This window comes from Sorex araneus, chromosome 3 (genome assembly GCF_027595985.1).
Source record: "Sorex araneus isolate mSorAra2 chromosome 3, mSorAra2.pri, whole genome shotgun sequence".
Lineage (NCBI taxonomy): Eukaryota > Metazoa > Chordata > Mammalia > Eulipotyphla > Soricidae > Sorex > Sorex araneus.
Window position 1 is genome coordinate 35,990,216 of NC_073304.1, and position 18,706 is coordinate 36,008,921.

At 42.5% G+C, this 18,706-nt stretch overlaps 1 protein-coding gene across 1 annotated transcript in view; it reads right to left on the bottom strand.

Annotated features, from left to right (window-relative positions):
- SYNE2 (spectrin repeat containing nuclear envelope protein 2) overlaps positions 1-18,706 on the bottom strand; it is a 300,041-nt gene that overhangs the window by 60,379 nt on the left and 220,956 nt on the right. The window contains exons 81-87 of the mRNA XM_055132548.1: positions 18,496-18,642; positions 16,400-16,576; positions 14,094-14,249; positions 12,440-12,592; positions 10,159-10,329; positions 8,409-8,539; positions 3,150-3,354 (exon numbers count right to left, since the gene is read on the bottom strand). Of these exons, the coding sequence (XP_054988523.1) occupies positions 3,150-3,354; positions 8,409-8,539; positions 10,159-10,329; positions 12,440-12,592; positions 14,094-14,249; positions 16,400-16,576; positions 18,496-18,642 (1,140 nt within the window). The remainder of the gene's footprint in view (positions 1-3,149; positions 3,355-8,408; positions 8,540-10,158; positions 10,330-12,439; positions 12,593-14,093; positions 14,250-16,399; positions 16,577-18,495; positions 18,643-18,706) is intronic.

The window sequence follows — 18,706 nt, forward strand, 5'->3', positions numbered from 1 at the left end:
AAGACAGTGCAATGATGGTGTAGTGGGTCAATTATACAGTGAAATATGGTATCCAAGGTGGAGCATAACATCTCTAACACCTAGTTTGTCAAATGAAGGCATCCCCTTCTTATTTTTTAATTTCTATTTTTTTTTTTTTTGCTTTTTGGGTCACACCTGGTGTTGCACAGGAGTTACTCCTAGCTCATGCACTCAGGAATTACTCCTGGCGGTGCTCGGGGGACCATATAGGATGCTGGGAATTGAACCTGGGTTGGCCACGTGCAAGGCAAATGCCCTACTCGCTGTGCTGTCGATCCAGCCCCCATCCCCTTCTTATTATGAGCACCCTTCTTCTCTCTTCTGGACACCCAGGGGTCTGAATCACTTTTATTGTTCAGGATGTAAACTTTTACTCTGTCTCATTTACTCTAGAATTTAGAACCATGTAAAATTTCTATACACATGTGATTAAATTTGGGCTTTTGCTCTCCAAATCTGTCTGATATAAAATTTATTTGTTTGTTGGGGCTGGAGAGATAGTATGGGGGTGGGGCAGTTGACTTGCACTAGGCTGACCCAGGTTCAATCCCAAGCATCACATATAGTTTCCTGAACCCCACTAGGAGTGATCTCTGCAGGACCAGGAATCAGCCCTGAGTGATTCCTGGGTGTGCCCCCACCCAATTTATTTGCTTGACCAGCCGTAAAGAGGGATTTCCCCTTAGTGTTCCACAGAATGCTTTGGATATAAGAATCAATGTAAAGAACCCTTCCTTGGTCCACTTCATACACCCAGCTTCTCTGTCATAGATTAACTGTTCATAAATCTGAGGATTTATCTCTGGGCTCTCAATTCTGTAACATTGGTCCAAAAGTTAATTTTTTTTTTTGCTTTTTGGGTCACACCCAGCAATTCTCAGGGGTTACTCCTGGCTTTGCACTCAGGAATTACTCCTGGCAGTGTTTGGGGGACCATATGGGATGCCGGGGATCGAACCCGGGTTGGCCGTGTGCAAGGCAAATGCCCTACCCGCTGTGCTATCGCTCCGGCCCCCAAAAGTTAATTTTATTCCAGTACTACACAGTGTAATGGTATTCTCATCTCCCTTTTTCTCAAAACTATTTTGGCTATTTGGAGGAGTTTTATGATTTAAGTGATCTATAGTTTATAATGTAAAAGTCTTTCACATCTTTTGGTAGGTTGATTCCTAGGTTTTTTTGAACACTATCTTAAAATAGTGTCCCAAAACAGATAAGGTTATTTTTTATTTTATAAAAGATTTAAAAAATAAATTTATAAAAAGATAGGTTATCTTTTTAATTTATTTCTCTTCTAGTTCATAAAGCAAGGGAATTTATAGTATCAAACAATGACAAATCCTTGGACTTAGATGACAAAGCTGATTCTCAAGCAGCAGAAAACGAAAGTGGAGGTAACATAGGGACAGTAGTGGAGGGTTGTGGGGACTTTGGTGGAATGGGAATATAGTAACTTTGTACATTAAAATTAAAAACTTTAATGCTAGTATAACCATGTCACCCAAGCAATAATAAAACATTTTAAGAAGTCCAATGTTACCTAGCTCTCTTGGCCTGAGATGTTATGACATAAAAAAAATTGCAAATACTATAGAATCTCATTAACCTATAGGTTAATGAGTAGGCATATTTTGTAAATACTGTGTGTGAATTCTTTTGTTTTTTTAAGCAACATACAATGTAGAAGTTGAGCAGAAATATATAATCACACCTAATGATTTTTTTAATTTTTGGCTTTTGGGCCACACCTGGTGGTGATCAGGGCTTACTTCTGGTTCTACACTCAGAGGATCACTCATCACTGTGCTCGAGGGACCATATGGGGTTCTGGGGATCAAACTCAGGTTGAACATATGCAAGGCAAGCACTCTATCTGCTGTTCTATCACTTGGGTTCTACATCTATTGAATTCTTATTTATCTAAATAATTTAATACTTTTTCTAACTTGACATATAGTGTCAAAAAGACACGGAATGTATTAGGGTTACTCAATTTACTTGATAGACATTCATGAACATAACAGGATAAAAACACTGAAGAAATCATACAGCTCTCAACACAGTCTGAAAAATCAGTATACCCATAGTAAAGCTTATGAATATGCTGGTGAATTCACGACTATATCTAAAGCAGAGCCTCCACAGTTGAAGACCTCCAGAACCCAGCTACAGCCATGCTCAAAAGGCCACGCTCCACATGTTTGGATGAGCCTTACGCATGAAGAAACCTGCAGAGGAACCCAGGTGTGCGGGACCCAGGGCCGAGATCCCCAAGGCTGCTCAGATCGGGACTGGGCCTCCTCTACCCAGATCCCCCATTTTCCAGTAGCTAGGCAGTCACCCATAAACTGCCCCTGGTGCCATGTAATCCCATCAACAGCCAACATCCAGAGACTATAAACCAAACTCCCAGAAGCGACATCTGATAGTCTAGTTCTCCCTCTTGGAGAACCTGGCAAGTTACCAAGAGTCTATTACCCTCACGGCAGAGCCTGGCAAGTTCCCCATGGCGTATTCATATTCCAAATACAGTAAAAGATATATACATACCTCTCGGAGAGCCTGGCAAGCTACCGAGAGTATCCTGCCCACACGGCAGAGCCTGACAAGCTCCCCATGGCGTATTTGATATGCCAAAAACAGTAACAATAGGTCTCATTTCCCTGATCCTGAAAGAGCCTCCAATTGTTAGGAAAGACAAGTAAGGAGAGGCTGCTAAAGTCTCAGGGCTGAGTTTAATATAAACGTTACTGGTGCCTGCTCGAGTAAATTGACAAACAATGGGATGACAGTAATACAGTGATCTAAAGCAAAAGATTCAACATCTATTGTTCTGAGATGAACATGCTCCATTGAGAAACGTTTGCTTCCATTTGAGACTTCATATAAGGCATCCACTTCAGAGATTCACCTACCAGCAAAAAAGGGGAGGCCTGGGACCAGGAGGTGGCAGATGTCCCTGCCCCAGTTGCCAAGTCTCTGTACCTCCTAACCCCACACATCCTATTCTTGCCATGTCCCATACAGTGGCTCAGGCATGTGCCCTGATCCTCTCGGTCCCTACAGTCTGTATAGTCTGTTTGGAGGGTCACCCTGGCCTGGGTTTTCTCAGTAGGTGCTATACCCACCTTTAAGTCCTGCACGGCAGCGGTCAGGATCTCTACCAGGTTGTTGCCAGACATGTTGATGTTTGCGAGCTGCTGGTACTTCGCTTCCTGCTGCTCCAGTCGGGCCACGGCTTCAGCATGAACACTGTCATAGGCCTTCCAGAGCTGCAGAAGACTCTGCGCTTTTTGTAACTGGTCTGCAATGTCTTGGTTTACCTGGGTCCACCTGTTAGGGAAACAAGGATAGCAAAAATCTCATTCCCTTGCAGGAAAAGCACAAGGTCACACACACTCTACCAGCTCTACCAGTAAGTGAAGGCAGCAGGTAGATCATTGAGACGACATTTCAGAATGACTTTCTTTGCTAAGCTATCACCAGGTATAAAGAGCACTTTGGAACCAGTCATGAGATTTTGCAGTTCTCAACAAAGTGTGTGGTTCCTAAGAAATATCTACTATATTAAAACCATCTCCACCAGAGTAACCTCAGAAAGCCAGCACCTGTGCAACCTCCGAGAGCCAGCCCTGTGTAACCTCAGAGAGCCAGCCCTGTGTAACCTCAGAGATCCAGCACCTGAGTAACCTCAGAGAGCCAGCACCTGTGCAACCTCCGAGAGCCAGCACCAGAGTAACCTCAGAGAGCCAGCACCTGTGCAACCTCCGAGAGCCAGCACCAGAGTAACCTCAGAGAGCCAGCACCTGTGCAACCTCCGAGAGCCAGCCCTGTGTAACCTCTGAGAGCCAGCCCTGTGTAACCTCAGAGAGCCAACACCTGAGTAACCTCAGAGAGCCAGCACCTGTGCAACCTCCGAGAGCCAGCACCAGAGTAACCTCAGAGAGTCAGCACCTGTGCAACCTCCGAGAGCCAGCCCTGTGTAACCTCAGAGAGCCAGCCCTGTGTAACCTCAGAGAGCCAGCACCTGTGTAACCTCAGAGAGCCAGCCCTGTGTAACCTCAGAGAGCCAGCACCTGAGTAACCTCAGAGAGCCAGCACCTGTGTAACCTCAGAGAGCCAGCACCTGAGTAACCTCAGAGAGCCAACACTGTATAACCTCAGAGAGCCAGCCCTGTGTAACCTCCGAGAGCCAGCACCTGAGTAACCTCAGAGAGCCAACACTGTGTAACCTCAGAGAGCCAACACTGTGTAACCTCAGAGAGCCAGCCCTGTGTAACCTCAGAGAGCCAGCACCTGTGTAACCTCAGAGAGCCAGCCCTGTGTAACCTCCGAGAGCCAGCCCTGTGTAACCTCAGAGAGCCAGCCCTGCGCAACCTCAGAGAGCCATCCCTGTGTAACCTCAGAGAGCCAGCACCGGCACAACCTTAAAAAGTTATTTTGATGTGGTTGGAGGTCATGTGGGGGAAGGGTGATGCAGGCCGAATACAGACTAGAGACTGAACACAATGGCCACTCAACACCTTTATTGCAAGCCACAACACCTAATCAGAGAGAGAACAAAGGGGAATTCCCTGCCATAGTGGCAGGGTGGGGTGGGGGGAGACGGGACTGGGGAGGGGGGGAGGGATGTTGGGTTTACTGGTGGTGGAGAATGGGCACTGGTGAAGGGATGGGTTATCGAACTTTGTATGGGGGAAACATGAGCACAAAGATGTATGGATCAGTAACTGTACCCTCACGATGACTCTCTAATTAAAAATAAACTAATAAAAAAAAAACACCATCTCTTAGGTAAAGACAGAAACTGTAGTCAACTGTATGACTAGTGAAAACACTGTAAGAGAGGAGCTCCTATTTTATAAAGGGGGTGGTCCTTAAGTTGGCCTATTTATTATTATTATTTTTTTAATAATTTATTTATTTTTAATTAGAGAATCACCGTGAGGGTACAGTTACAGATTTATACACTTTTGTGCTTATACTTCCCTCATACAAAGTTCGGGAACCCATTCCTTCACCAGTGCCCATTCTCCACCACCCGTAAACCCAGCGTCCCTCCCACCCTCCCCAATCCCATCTCCCCCCCAACCCACCCTGCCACTGTGGCAGGGCATTCCCTTCTGTTTTCTCTCTCTAATTAGCTGTTGTGGTTTGCAATAAAGGTGTTGAGTGGCCGCTGTGCTCAGTCTCTAGCCCTCATTCAGCCCGCAACTCCCTTCCACCACATGGCCTTCGACTACAATGTAGTTGGTGATCGCTTCTCTGAGTTGCCCTTTCCCCGGAATGTGAGGCCAGCCTCGAAGCCATGGGGTCAACCTCCTGGTACTTATTTCTACAGTTCTTGGGTATTAGTCTCCCACGGAACTAAGCAATCTAGTAAAAACAGAGATCAACAAATGGGACTACATTAAACTAAAAAGCTTCTGCACCGCAAGAGATACAGTGACCAGAATACAAAGACTATCCACAGAATGGGAAAGGATATTTACACAATACCCATCAGATAAGGGGTTGATATCAATGGTATATAAAGCACTGGTTGAACTCTACAAGAAGAAAACATCCAACCCCATCAAAAAATGGGGCGAAGAAATGAACAGAAACTTTACCAAGGAAGAAATACGAATGGCCAAAAGGCACATGAAAAAGTGCTCTGCATCACTAATCATCAGAGAGATGCAGATCAAAACAACCATGAGATACCACCTCACACCACAGAGATTAGCACACATCCAAAAGAACAAAAGCAACCGCTGTTGGAGAGGATGTGGGGAGAAAGGGACCCTTCTTCACTGCTGGTGGGAATGCCGACTGGTTCAGCCCTTCTGGAAAACAATTTGGACGATTCTCAAAAAATTAGATATTGAATTCCCATTTGACCCAGCAATACCACTGCTGGGAATATATCCCAGAGAGGCAAAAAAGTACAATCGAAACAACATCTGCACATGTATTTTCATTGCAGCACTGTTTACAATAGCCAGAATCTGGAAAAAACCCGAATGCCCCAGAACGGATGACTGGTTGAGGAAACTTTGGTACATCTATACAATGGAATACTATGCAGCTGTTAGAAAAAAGGAAGTCAAGAATTTTGTAGTTAAGTGGATGGGCATGAAAAGTTTCATGCTGAGTGAAATGAGTCAGAAAGAGAGAGACAGACATAGAAAGTTGGCCTATTTAAACTGTGTGCACCTCAATTGGCTGGAGCGATAGCATAGCCGGTAGGGCATTCGCCTTGCACGCAGCTGACCTGGGTTCAATTCCTCCACCCGTCTCAAGAGTCCGGCAAACTACCATGAGTATCCCGCCTGCACAGGCAGAGCCTGGCAAGCTACCTGTGGCATATTCAATATGCCAAAAACAGTAACAAGTCTCACAATGATGGAGGCATTACTGGTGCCCACTCGAGCAAAATGATGAGCAATGAGATGACAGTGACAGTGACAGTACCTCAATTATTTTCCACCAGAATAGCAGTAAAAGTATAGTGAAAATAAAGGAAACTTTCTGTTTTGGATCCTGGATCTTGCTTTCCTTTTCCATTTAACTTAAACTTTTTTTTCCATGTTGCTAATTTTAAAAGTAAGCTTCTTTAAAATGGCTGTGCATGATGACATATACATGTTTTGCCTTCCATTTAATTACCAAATTATTGTTTAGTATGAATATTGAAATGACATTTAATTTCCTGTGTCAGATATAATGCTTAGATACAACTTGGCAAACAGTTTTTGTTTTAAGATATTAATCTCAAGATAATTACCAAGTCAAAGACTAGAAATATGATAATGCATTTTTTTGCAATATCCAGTGGAGCTCAGGGATTGCTGCTGGTGGGGTTCAGGGGAAGGGATACGCATATGCTTATATCTTAGCCCCTGTTCCATCTCTTCAGCCCTGCTAATGCCTTTAAGGATATGGCTACTGTTTCTTTTTTGAACTGAGGGCCATATATATGCAAATGTGCATGTTACCACTGGGCCCTCAAGCCTTGCTTCTCAAATGACTTTCTGAAAATGCTGGTTTACATCTGTCTGAAGCACCTGAAAATGCTTGGTTCACAATATCCTCATCTTTGGCAAATGGTAAAAAGGTAAAAAATAGCACAACCTGCATTCCTTTATGTATTTCAAAAATCTTAGCAGAATTATTCTTTCAGTAAAAATTTTGCAGTCATAAACAAATATCTGTTCATTATAAATACTTAAGAAAAAGGAACTACCAAACAGGCATAATTTCCTCTACCCCTAGTCTTTCTTCTCTCCAACCTTGTATCTAGATGATCTACCCACCTACAAGACACACACAAAAAAAGAGAATGTCTCTTTCATAAAAGAGAAGGAAAAAAAACCCGACATATTTCATTCTAGGAATAACCACCACTAGCATTTTGGTGCTATTTTCTTTAGCCTTTTCAACAAGACTCCCTCTATACATCTTTTAAAAAAAATTATTATTTTCAGTGATAACAGCTTTTAAACAGGGGGCTTTGCACATCCTAGTCATAATTTCTTCTGCATTCCTGGGTCCCCACTAGGTTCCTGTGCCACAATTAAATGTGTACATACTGAAGTGGCACCTGAGTATCTGCAGCAAACGACCCTGAAGAGTTTGGGGGATGCCCCCAGACAGCATGTGCGGTCAGATACATTTTCTATTCCTCCCTACCTACCCTTTACGCCCTTCTTCCAATAAAGACTGCAATAAGAGCTGGAGATTGAACTATGGGGCCCGTAAATTTGGGGGGTCCTTTTTCAATACCTGCTCAGACCTGACTTGCAAGAGAGGCTGAAATTGGAGGGGGAGGTACTGACGGACACTGGCAGCCACTAACACTCTGCATTTCACCCATCTGAAGCTAACAAGTGTTAAGCCAACTTTCATATCTCATTTGGCAAAATAAAAGCCTTGAAATTAACTGGGCCACATTCCTAAGAAGCAGTTTTCTATCCCAAGCAGGTCATCAAAGAACTATTCCCAACTCTACAAATCAGGTCCTCTCAAGATATTTGAAGACCCCCTTTCTTCCATGCTGTAGTATTTCCAGGGACACAGTGTCTATTGGAGGTCTCTGCTCTGGTTTTTGCTTGGGACTGCAGTGTCCTTGATGATCACACTGGGCACTTGGTCTGTATCCTCTGGAGTGGCTACATTGGGCTTTGAGGGCATGTCTAGATGGATTACACTTGGACAGTGATCATGAGAGATCTCACAATGTCAAATCTTACACAGATTTAATGCAGAAGTGATCATCAGAAAAGCAAGATACCTGTCATCTCAAATGATTGAGAAAGACATTACAAAGACTATGTGATTTCCTTTCCCATGTCATTCTGATAAAGATATTTGATGTATTATTTAAATTGCATCTGAAAGCATACCTTGTGTAAGTATCCTGGCATTTCTCTTTGATTATTTCAGCAATCGAGGGACAGTAATCTTTGAGTTTTCGTGTAACCTCCTGGAGTTTTTCCCAACTCCCTTCACTGCTCTCAGCTTCATCTTGAAGAGACTGAGAAAATATAGAAGAATGATTACTTTCATAATGACCTGACAACTTCCAAGCTGCTGCTTTATCATTATAACATTAATACTCCAATCTTACTAGGAGTGGGATAATCATAAGAAATGTGAATGGGGGCTAGAAAGATGGTACAGTGGGTAAGACATTTACCTTGGACATGACTAAGTGGGGTTTTATCCCTGGTACCACATATCGTCCCCCGTCCTTCAAGGAATGATCCCTGAGTGTAGAACTAGGAGTAAACCCTGAGCACTGCCAGGGCTAGCCCCAAAATTAGAAAAAAAAAAGAATAAAGATATCTCTCACATAACTCTACTTTTAAATTATGAACATAAAAATTATTTTTTAATTTTGAGCATTTAATGAGGGCTGGAGCGATAGTGCAGTGGGTAGGGCATTTTCCTTGCACATGGCCGACCCAGGTTCGATTCTTATGCCCCTCTTGGAGAGCCTGGCAAGCTACTGAGAGTATCCGCTCACACGGCAGAGTCTGGCAAGCTACCAGTGGCATATTCGATATGCCAAAAACAGTAACAAGTCTCACAATAGAGACATTACTGGTGCCTGCTCGAGCAAATAGATGAGCAACGAGATGACAGTGATGACAGTAATGATGAGTATTTAATGGAAATATTTTCTCATTTTAAGATGAGAAAAAAAAAGAGAAAATATTTTAAAATTTTAAAAGCAAGCTCCCAGAAGAGAGCGATGCAGAGAGTCTCTTGCCTGCATGCCTGGCTGTCTTCCCCAGGGCCCCTCGGAGAGGATGGGCTCCAGCTTCCCTCCCCACCCTGAGCAGAGGTCCTGGCGGCCGAAGACCACCGGAACCTAGCTACAGCCATGTTTGAAGCCCCTCTCCACACATTCGGACAGGCCTCATGCCTGAAGGTACCAGCAGAGGAACCCAGGTGTGTGTAATCCCATCAACGGCCAACATCCAGAGACTTAAAAGCAAGCTCCCAGAAGCGCACAACATCTTGTAGCCTACTTCTCCCTCTGGGAGAAACTGGCAAGCTTCTGAGAGTTTCCTGCCCACATGGGACAGCCTTGCAAGCTTCCCATGGTGTATCCATATGCTAAAGCCAGTAATAAGCTGGATCTCATTCCCCTGACCCTGAAGAGCCCCCAGTGCGACATCGTTGGGAGGGCCGAGTTGAGAGAAACTTCTAAGATCTCAGGGAAAGGACGAATGGAGAGGTTACTGAGCCCCGTTCGAGAAATCGACGGGTTAACGAGATTTCGTGATCATGATTGTGATTTTCTCATTTGATTCATGTGATTCATTTCAGAATTAGGGATTGCTTTGTGTTTTTTTGTGGAGACTGTCAAATCAATGGCATCTTTAAAAGTTGCACCACACACACAGGACAAGAGAGGCACCGTAGAGAATAATGGGAATATCATTAGCTACTTAGATGGGCGGTGGGGTGGGAGGGGGGTGTATTGGGGTTCTTGGTGGTGGAACGGGTGCACTGGTGAAGGGATGGTGGATTAATCAGTATTTGACTGTGACTTAAACCTGAAAGCTTTGTATTTTTTTTTCTTTTTTTCACGGTGGTTCAATAAAATATTTCTTAAAAAAAAAAAAAAAAAGAGAGGCACCGTACCTGCAGGCTCTGCACCTGGCTCTGCAGGGCCTCCAAGGTCAAGACCACAGGCTTGCTCTGCTCCACACAGTAGCAGAGTCGGATTGTCATCACATTCATTTCATCGCGTAGTTTGTCATAAGTCTTCCACTCCTGTAACAGAGACTGCATGGAGGGCTTCAGCTCACTGACCTTTGGAAAAATTGGAAACAGATTGAGATGATTATAATTTTTTTTTTCCCAGTAAGGATTCCAACGTCATTGCCAATGTAGACATTTCCATGCAAGAGTTCTAGAACACTGTCAGTGATCAACTCAAGGTAGGTCAAAGAACAAAAATATCAGAGAAGGCCAAGTTTATTAGAGGTAAGTGGAAAGAGCCCTGGGGCCAGAGGATCATCAGGGAGAGGATATAGCCCCAGTAGGATAGCTGGGAAAGAATCCAGAAAAGGAATCTGAATCTGTGAGGACATAGTGTAGTGACACCCTATCAACTTTAGGACAAATTATTTCATCTTCTATCTGTCCATTTCCTCACCCGTGAAACAGATAATAAGTAGAAAATATCAATAAGGGTGTCTAAGAAAACGCTCTGAAAACTGTGAAGCATAAGAATGAAATATTACCTGGCATTAAGCCTGATTTCCAGGATAAAGCATGGATAAATGTAAGAGAATCCAGTTGGCCAAAATGATAGGTAGGGCCAGAGAGATAGGACTGCAGTAGGGCTCTTGCCTTGCATGTGGCCAACCTGGGTTCACTCCCCAGCACCTCACAGGGACCCCTGAATTCCTGCTAGAAGTTATCTCTGAGCAAAGAGCCAGGAATAAATGCTGAGCACCACAAGGTATGGCCCCAAAACAACAACAACAAAAAGCAAACAACCCTCCCACCCAAAACAAACAAAGCTCAAAATTAAAAACAAACCAGAAAAAAAAACCCAATATGATTGGCAAGTCCAAAGTAATGGTGGGTATATTTCATTTCATCTTTTAGTGTCCCTGATAATCATAAAAGAAAGGAATCAAAACAACTAAATATTTTTAGATCCAACTCAGAATATATAAATGTTTTAATGTCTACTTATATATTTTTAAATTTTGGGCATTTTGGTTTACAAATTGTTATTAGTCTGATTTCATACCTGAACTATTCCAGCACTATATCTCTGCCCAGGTGTCTCCTAGTTATATACTTTATACTTATTTATTGTAAAATGGAAATGTTTTATAGATAATACACATATAATAAAGAACCTTTATAACTCAACAATAAAAATCAGAAAAGTGAAAAAATAAGCAAAGGCTTTGAATAGACATAGCTAAAGAACATATACAAAAAATCCGTAAGTGCACAAAAAAGTGCTCAACATCTACAGTTGTGACTAAATGGTAAATTAAAACCATCATGAACTAATATTCACCTTCACTGGCTAACTGCAATCAAAGCTGGGTAATAACAAATGTTGATGAGAGTTTGGGAAGAATGGGGCCCTCATACATTGCTGCCGGGAACCTACAGAGTAGGAAAGTTTGGCAGCTCCACCAAAAGTTGAAAGCAGTTACTTTGTGATCCATCAATTCTGAGCTATAATAGCCAAGAGGAATGAAATAAAAGGTTCACACAAAAACCTATATACTGAAACTGGAGACAGCATGGGGTTAAGGCACTTGCCCTGTATATGGTTGACTCTGGTTTAAATTCTCCTCGTCTTAAGACAACAAGGGGTCACTCCTGAGTGCAAAACCAGGAATAGCCTTTAAGCACGACAGGTTGTGGTCCCCAAACCAAACTAAACCAACCGATGTATAAATGACCACAACAGCATGATTCATAACAGTGTAAAAATGAAGACAATTCAAATGTCCATAGGTGGATGACACGTTTCGTCATTAACACTTTTACAATGAGTAGAGTTTTCTCCCTGTAGTGTGGGGAAACATTAAGGTAGCAATGTCTGAACATGCCTATTCCTTTCTCTTTTGATGTGCCCCTCCTAGAGAGGGCAGGAGACCCTGCAAACTTGGATGGGATTTTCATAAAGCGATAAGATGTTTTTCCAGCCTCCTCTAAGTTTTTCTCCCTATCTTTGGAGCTCTCCCTCTGCTGACCATGTTCCTAGCTGAATAGAGAAACAGATCACTCCCCATGAGTGGGGACTGAGCTACTTCTTTACCGCTGTTCCTGTCTATCTGGCCAGATGCTCGATGAGGTATGGAGGGAGTCTCTGTAATTAAGCAGCTCCCAATAAGACAGAGGAAGGGAGGGAAACAGAAAAGTATTCCTCAAACGAATTCAGTACCTGGTTGATGACACTGTCCCTTTTGTGAAGTAACTCTTCAATCCTGGATGCTGTGTCTTCTAACAATGGCAATGTCCCGCTCTCCAAAGTCAGGTCACCCTGTCTCAATTCCTCCAGTGCTTTGGATTTAACGGCAAGTTGATTCTCTATATCCTGGGAAGGCAGGAGGAAACAGTTTTTGCAAGCATGATATCAAAAAGCAATAATGTGCAAGATGCAAGAGTTCACTCTTTTCAAATAAAAAATGCCCGCAGAGTATACAATAAAAGAACTGAAAAAAAGTCTATCCAAACAGCTCCTTATTATTATTATTATTTTAATCTATGGTTCTATATTTCAGAGGAGTCCTTCTTATCATGATCTAGTGGTACAGGGCATCTCTTTCCCATGCCACATCCATTCCCGACTAGCTGTGTGCCCAGAATTGTATCAGCAACACCTTTAACACTCACTTTCTGTCAGCATTTCTCATTTGGAAACCAGTGATGAGATCCACTGCCATGCAGAGCCTAGGACTCAAGTGACACCGGGCAGTGTGCTGGGGAATGGTATGGCACTGACTTATGCAATGTGGTCTGTCAACCAGGACACAGGTAGAACTTGAGAAGCTGGAAGAACTCTAAAGGGGGGTCTGGGAGCTGGTTCAAAGTGCTGGGGTATATGCTTTGCATACAGGAGCCAGAATCAGTCCCTAGCAGCACATGGTCCCCAAAACGTCAGTAAGAGTGATCCAAAAACAAATGAAAAAAAATCTTAAGTGGAAACAGTTAGTGGGTAGTTAGAAAGATGATATATCCCACAGTGGGTATAGTTGTTCAACTACTATGTTCATATTATTTTCTTTATTACTCTCGTTGCCTGACCTGACCTTCCCCACGGGGCAGAGAGCAGTGCTGGCTATTTATGACAGAGGCCATATAGGCAGCTTATGAAATAGTGAAGCAGGGGGGGAAGCCTGAGTTCCCAGCGGGGAGAGTGGTCGGGAAGGGCTAATCTGCATCCTGAAGAGGCGGCTCAGAGACTCAGAGAAAATGGTGTCAAACATCAAAGGACACAAGCCCACAGGTGGGTTAGATGGTACAGCAAGGACAACTGGTACTTCTGGAATACAGCATCCACAGAAAAGAAAATCATCTTCCCCTGAACAAAGACAATGGGGCACAGAAAAGAATATAAAATCCAGTGTTCAGCTGGTGAATACTGGGCACATTAATAAAAACACAAAATTGGAAAACAAAAATCACAATCACAATTCCCTTTGAAGTTCTTCTTGTTCTTCTTTTTCTTTTAGGGTGGGGAGGGAAAGGGGCCATACTTGGTAGTGCTAAGGAGGAACCCCTGGTGGTGCTCAAGGAACCAAATGTGATAGTGGGGATAGAACCAGGCTGACCACATGGAAGGTAAGTGTCTTCACCCCTTAACTCTCTCTCTGACCCACAAACCACTTGAAAAACTGTTAAAGTATCTTCTTCAATTAATTGATCTTTTATCAATTAAAAAATGAATTTTTTTTGCAATTTTTTAAAGCCCAGGGAGAGTCATCTTTTGGGCATAAGGAAGTGGGGTGTGAGGGTTTGTGGGAGAGCCTGCCAGGACCTGCAGTCACTTGCCCTGTCCCAGGGAACCACAGTGGAGGCGACCTGCTCCATCCCACCTGGCAGTCCAGGAGCATCTTCTGCACCGAGATCACACTTCCAGGCATCTGTAGCGTTTTCAGTCTCTCCTCTTGTGCCTCCAGAAAGTTGTTCAAAATCTCGATTTTGTTTTCATTCTCGGTGATACTTTCCAAAAGTTGTTCTAAATGTTGTATCTACAAGTGACCAATAAGAAAATGAAGGAAAAGATGAAATCATGCAGTCTGTGGCTACATGAGTGGATCTGAGAGTAGCAGGCTGGGTGAAGTCACTCAAGGAGAGGGACAGGCACAGAATGATCTCTTTCAGATTGGGGGTATCGAGAAACCTGGCAGGGATATAACAAATGCCCAAAGGCAATAGAAACGGAGAACTGATCTTCAGTAGGAAGCAAACCATGGGAGACGGGAGTGGGGGAAAATAAACTGAGTGATGGTGTTTACTCATCAACTGGTGATGGTGGGTGGTGGTGGAGGGGGAGGGAGGGACAACACTGGAAGGATGGTACAGGGAAGCAAACACTGGTGGAGCTGTGGTGCTGGAAAGATTTTATGCATAAAACCTTGCCAATGATTTACTGTAAGTCACGGTGCCTAAAATAAAATTGTAAAAAATCCTTATTTTAAACTACATGTTTTTAAAAAAGAATGTTATGATTAAAAGTGTTACTTTTTTTTTTAAGTCACACTCGGCTATGCACAGGGGTTACTCCTGGCTCATGCACTCAGGAATTATTCCTGGTGGTGCTCAGGGGACCATATGGGATGCTGGAATCGAACCCGGGACGGCTGTGTGCAAAGCAAACGCTCTACCCACTGTGCTATTGCTCCAGCCCCTAAAAGTGTTACTTTTAATGGGATATTTTTTCCTTCTCTTATTCCTAACATTCCACATAAGATGTTCCAAGTACCTGAAATTAAAATAAATTAGAAAACAGAAGCAACTCCCTTTTTGCTATAAAAGAAAAAGATTTTTTATCTTGAAAGATAAATTACTAAGAAAGCTATTTCTCACCCTCTCCAGAGTTCTATAATAACTATAATAACTATATGAGCGACATTTTTAACCATCTCACTATTGATATACATAAAGTTTAAGAAAATTTCTCCCTATCTCTCTAATGTCCCTTAAAAATTAAATAAGTATGAAACCATCATAAGCAATTCATTTACTAAGACACTGTTTTTAAAGCCTATTGATTCTTTTCACTTCTTAGGGCCCACAATTTCTATTAGGTCATAATCATAACATAGTTTTACACTACTTTTCCAATATGTCATAGGCAATTGCTATCTCATGCTATATTCCTTATTTTTAGTCTGCCCAGTATTTCAGCAAAAAGACACAGTATTGGCATTGATGAATGCCTCTGTAGTTGGAAATGAAGGCATTGTACATTTATGACCAGTGTTGAACACTGTAAGCACATCTTTTTCCTTTTGAAGGGCTACTTGATGAAGATAAATGTGTGAGAGGAGCACTGCTGGGTTAAGAGGGAGATGATTATTATAGTTCTTGAAATTTTCTGAAAGCTTTCCAAAAGGGCATGTTAGCCATTATCTACAATGCATGAATGTGATATCTCTGGGCTTTAATCTTTATCTTATAATTTTTTTCTAGTTTAATAAATGACATAATGTTCAGGTTTTCATGGCAGATAATTAAAGCTGTAATTTCTCGGTGTTTATTTGCTAATTGTAATTTTCTCTTTTATGAATTGTCTGATTATGTTCTTTTGTCTCTTTATGTACCTGAATCTCACTTGCATAAATCCATTTGTATGCATTCTCTATACAACAAGAAGAGCAATCAATTATATAGATAGCAAATGTTTTTCCCAAAATAAGTTTTCTTAATCTTTTCAGAGTTGTGGAATGAAAATTTACCAAAAGATCACATACATTTTCCTTCCTTTCTGCAGTTTTGTCAAAGTTTAAATAGCTTTGCCCTTTTTGAACATTTACTTCCACAGAAAATGTCAAATCTGACCATTTAGTAGGCTCGCATAATAATGCCTGACATCTTTCTAAAGGAAATTTTTCCTCTTCACTTGCTTAATTCAGTTTCCAATAAGAAATCTCAGAAGGGATGTAAAAACTATTTTCATAATCTACTATATGCATTAACGGAGAATGCTGAGACAGAATTTATAAGAGGGCTCTGATCGAAGTGATTATTGGCTTGCAATTTAACTAGATGGAAGTCTTATTCAAAATTTCACAAAGTGGTATTTTGCGAAGGCAAGTCAAGTCATACATTAAAAGGTAACATGTGCTAAAAAAAAAAAAAAAAAAAAAAAAAAAAAAAAGGTAACATGTGCTTATACCTTTCTATTTAGCATTCCCTGGACCCGGTGCCACTGGCGGTTCATCTCTCCCAGGCGCTCAGCAAACTCGGTTCTCTCATAGCGCTTACTCTCTACATCACAGGTACTTAGCTGAAGCAGTGACTGGTTGACAAAGTCGACAATCCATTGTTTATAGTTCATTTCCATTCTAAATTCCTAAAACAAACCAAGGGAGACAATGCCTGACATGAAGTAGGGTAGAAGAACTGGATTTCCCTTTGGGTACACTCTAGGGGGCGCCAAGTTCCCACCCATTATTCACAGGGCATCTGTCTCCTAACCCATTCAACTGCAGGTTTATTTGAGTGTTTAGGAGAGTCCACAAGGCTGGGAATGGTGATTCAATATTTTCAAAAACAAGGAAGAGTCAAAGGCAGCACCCTGCAATGTTTGTGTATTGTCTCAAACCTCACGGGGTTGTATCTGTACCCAGGAACCTCAAGCTGCCTGAATGACAGGATGGGACACGAGTTAGATTTTCCCAGAAATCCAGAGCTCCTTTGAGGAACACTGCCAAGGCAGGGAGCTGCTTCTCTGTTTTTCTTTTCTTTTCTCTCTCCCTTTTTTTTTTTTTTTTTTGCTTTTTGGGTCACAGCCGGTGATGCACAGGTGTTACTCCTGGCTCTGCACTTAGGAATTACCCTTTGTGGTGCTCAGGGGACCATATGGGATGCTGGGAATCGAACCTGGGTCGACCGCATGCAAGGCAAACGCCCTCCCTGCTGTACTATCGCTCCAGCCCCCTGCTTCTCTGTTTTTCTAAGGACAGAGAGCACAGACCTCCCAGTTTAGATGACTGAGTCCTACGGCAATGGGCAGAACGTGTGTAAAAGTAGCCCTGCTGGATTTTATTCTAGCATCTAGCATCAAGGATTAGCATCTAAACTGGAGACATCCAGAGGGCTACACTGCCATATATTCTAGGTAACTCAGGCCTTCCAGAGAACAGACCTTCTATATGCCCTTCTATAATACTTACTATTGAGTTTATAGCCTTGCTAACAGCAGGTTTTGTAATGCAGTCTTTCATCCCACAGTTAAGGCATTGCTCACCTCTGTGTTCCTTGTGGCCAACACAAAACACTAGCACCAATGATGATCAGTGTGATTGCTACTATATCTACTTGGTATCAGATAGTATGGAGAAGAGTACATTTAAGTCTGTTTGTAGAAGCATGTCATCTTATGCACTTTCTTGTTAAAGGCATGATTACTTAACTCCTGTTGGCTGGAAGGTATTGGGCAAGGTGTGCTCTTTCGGGCAGGTGAAGGACAGTCCTTGCTCTCAAGAAACTAAGCCAGGGTGTGGAGGTAGGCAAATAGATAAATGATTCTAAGACCACATGATGGGAACTATTGTTGTGCCATGGGTACACTGAATCCCAGAAAGTAAACCCACAGGGCTGGGAGAAACAGGGATAGATTACCCAAAGAGGAAAGACTTGAGCCGGCTCAGGAAGGATGACTAGGGATTACTACAGCTAAAGGGAGGGCCTTGGAATTCTAGTGGGGAGGTGCAGAGTGTGTAAAAAGTATGAGGATCATATAAAATTAAATAAAAAAGATGAGGAGGAGACCAGTCAGAGAGCTCAGGAGTTAAAACATTGCCTTGAATCCTCCTGACCTCAACTTGAAGTCCCATCTTCAAGTATGGTCCTTAAGCACTGCCAGGGGTTGCTTTTGAGCACTGAGTCAAGATTTCCACACCATCACCCCCCCCCCCCAAATAACATGAGGAGGGAGACCACAAGATACAATGAAGAGGCCATGCATCATTTGGTTAAGGGAGTTCAGGGTTCACATGGGAAGACAAAAATCCTGAGAAGGGTGAGGGGAGAGGAACAGTAGAGTCAGAGACAAAGTGTGGCTCTGTCTCATGCGATGGGAGATACTAAAGGAATCTAAGTGGGAGAAGAGCAAGCTACTAGCTCTCTCTCTTGAGTCATCCATGACCCATCTCATCCCCAGAGTTTTTCTAAATTATATCCTATATGTCACTTTGTTCATCATTTGCCCTCCAACTGACTTTCAAGACTGCTCAACAAAAAGGCTCCTGGCTCCTTTTGTATAATTACCCTGTATTTCTGAAGAAGATTTTTAACTTGAGATGCAGAACTTAGCAAATGTTCAGAGTCTTCATCTGTGGTCTGATGTTCCACATTGTTCATCCAACTAATCATTTCTGTGATTGCATTGCGAGATGGCAATTTCTCCATCTGGAGCTGCAAGGACAAAATGATTTCCATTTAATTACCTGCAGTTAACAAAATGAATCAGGGCATCACT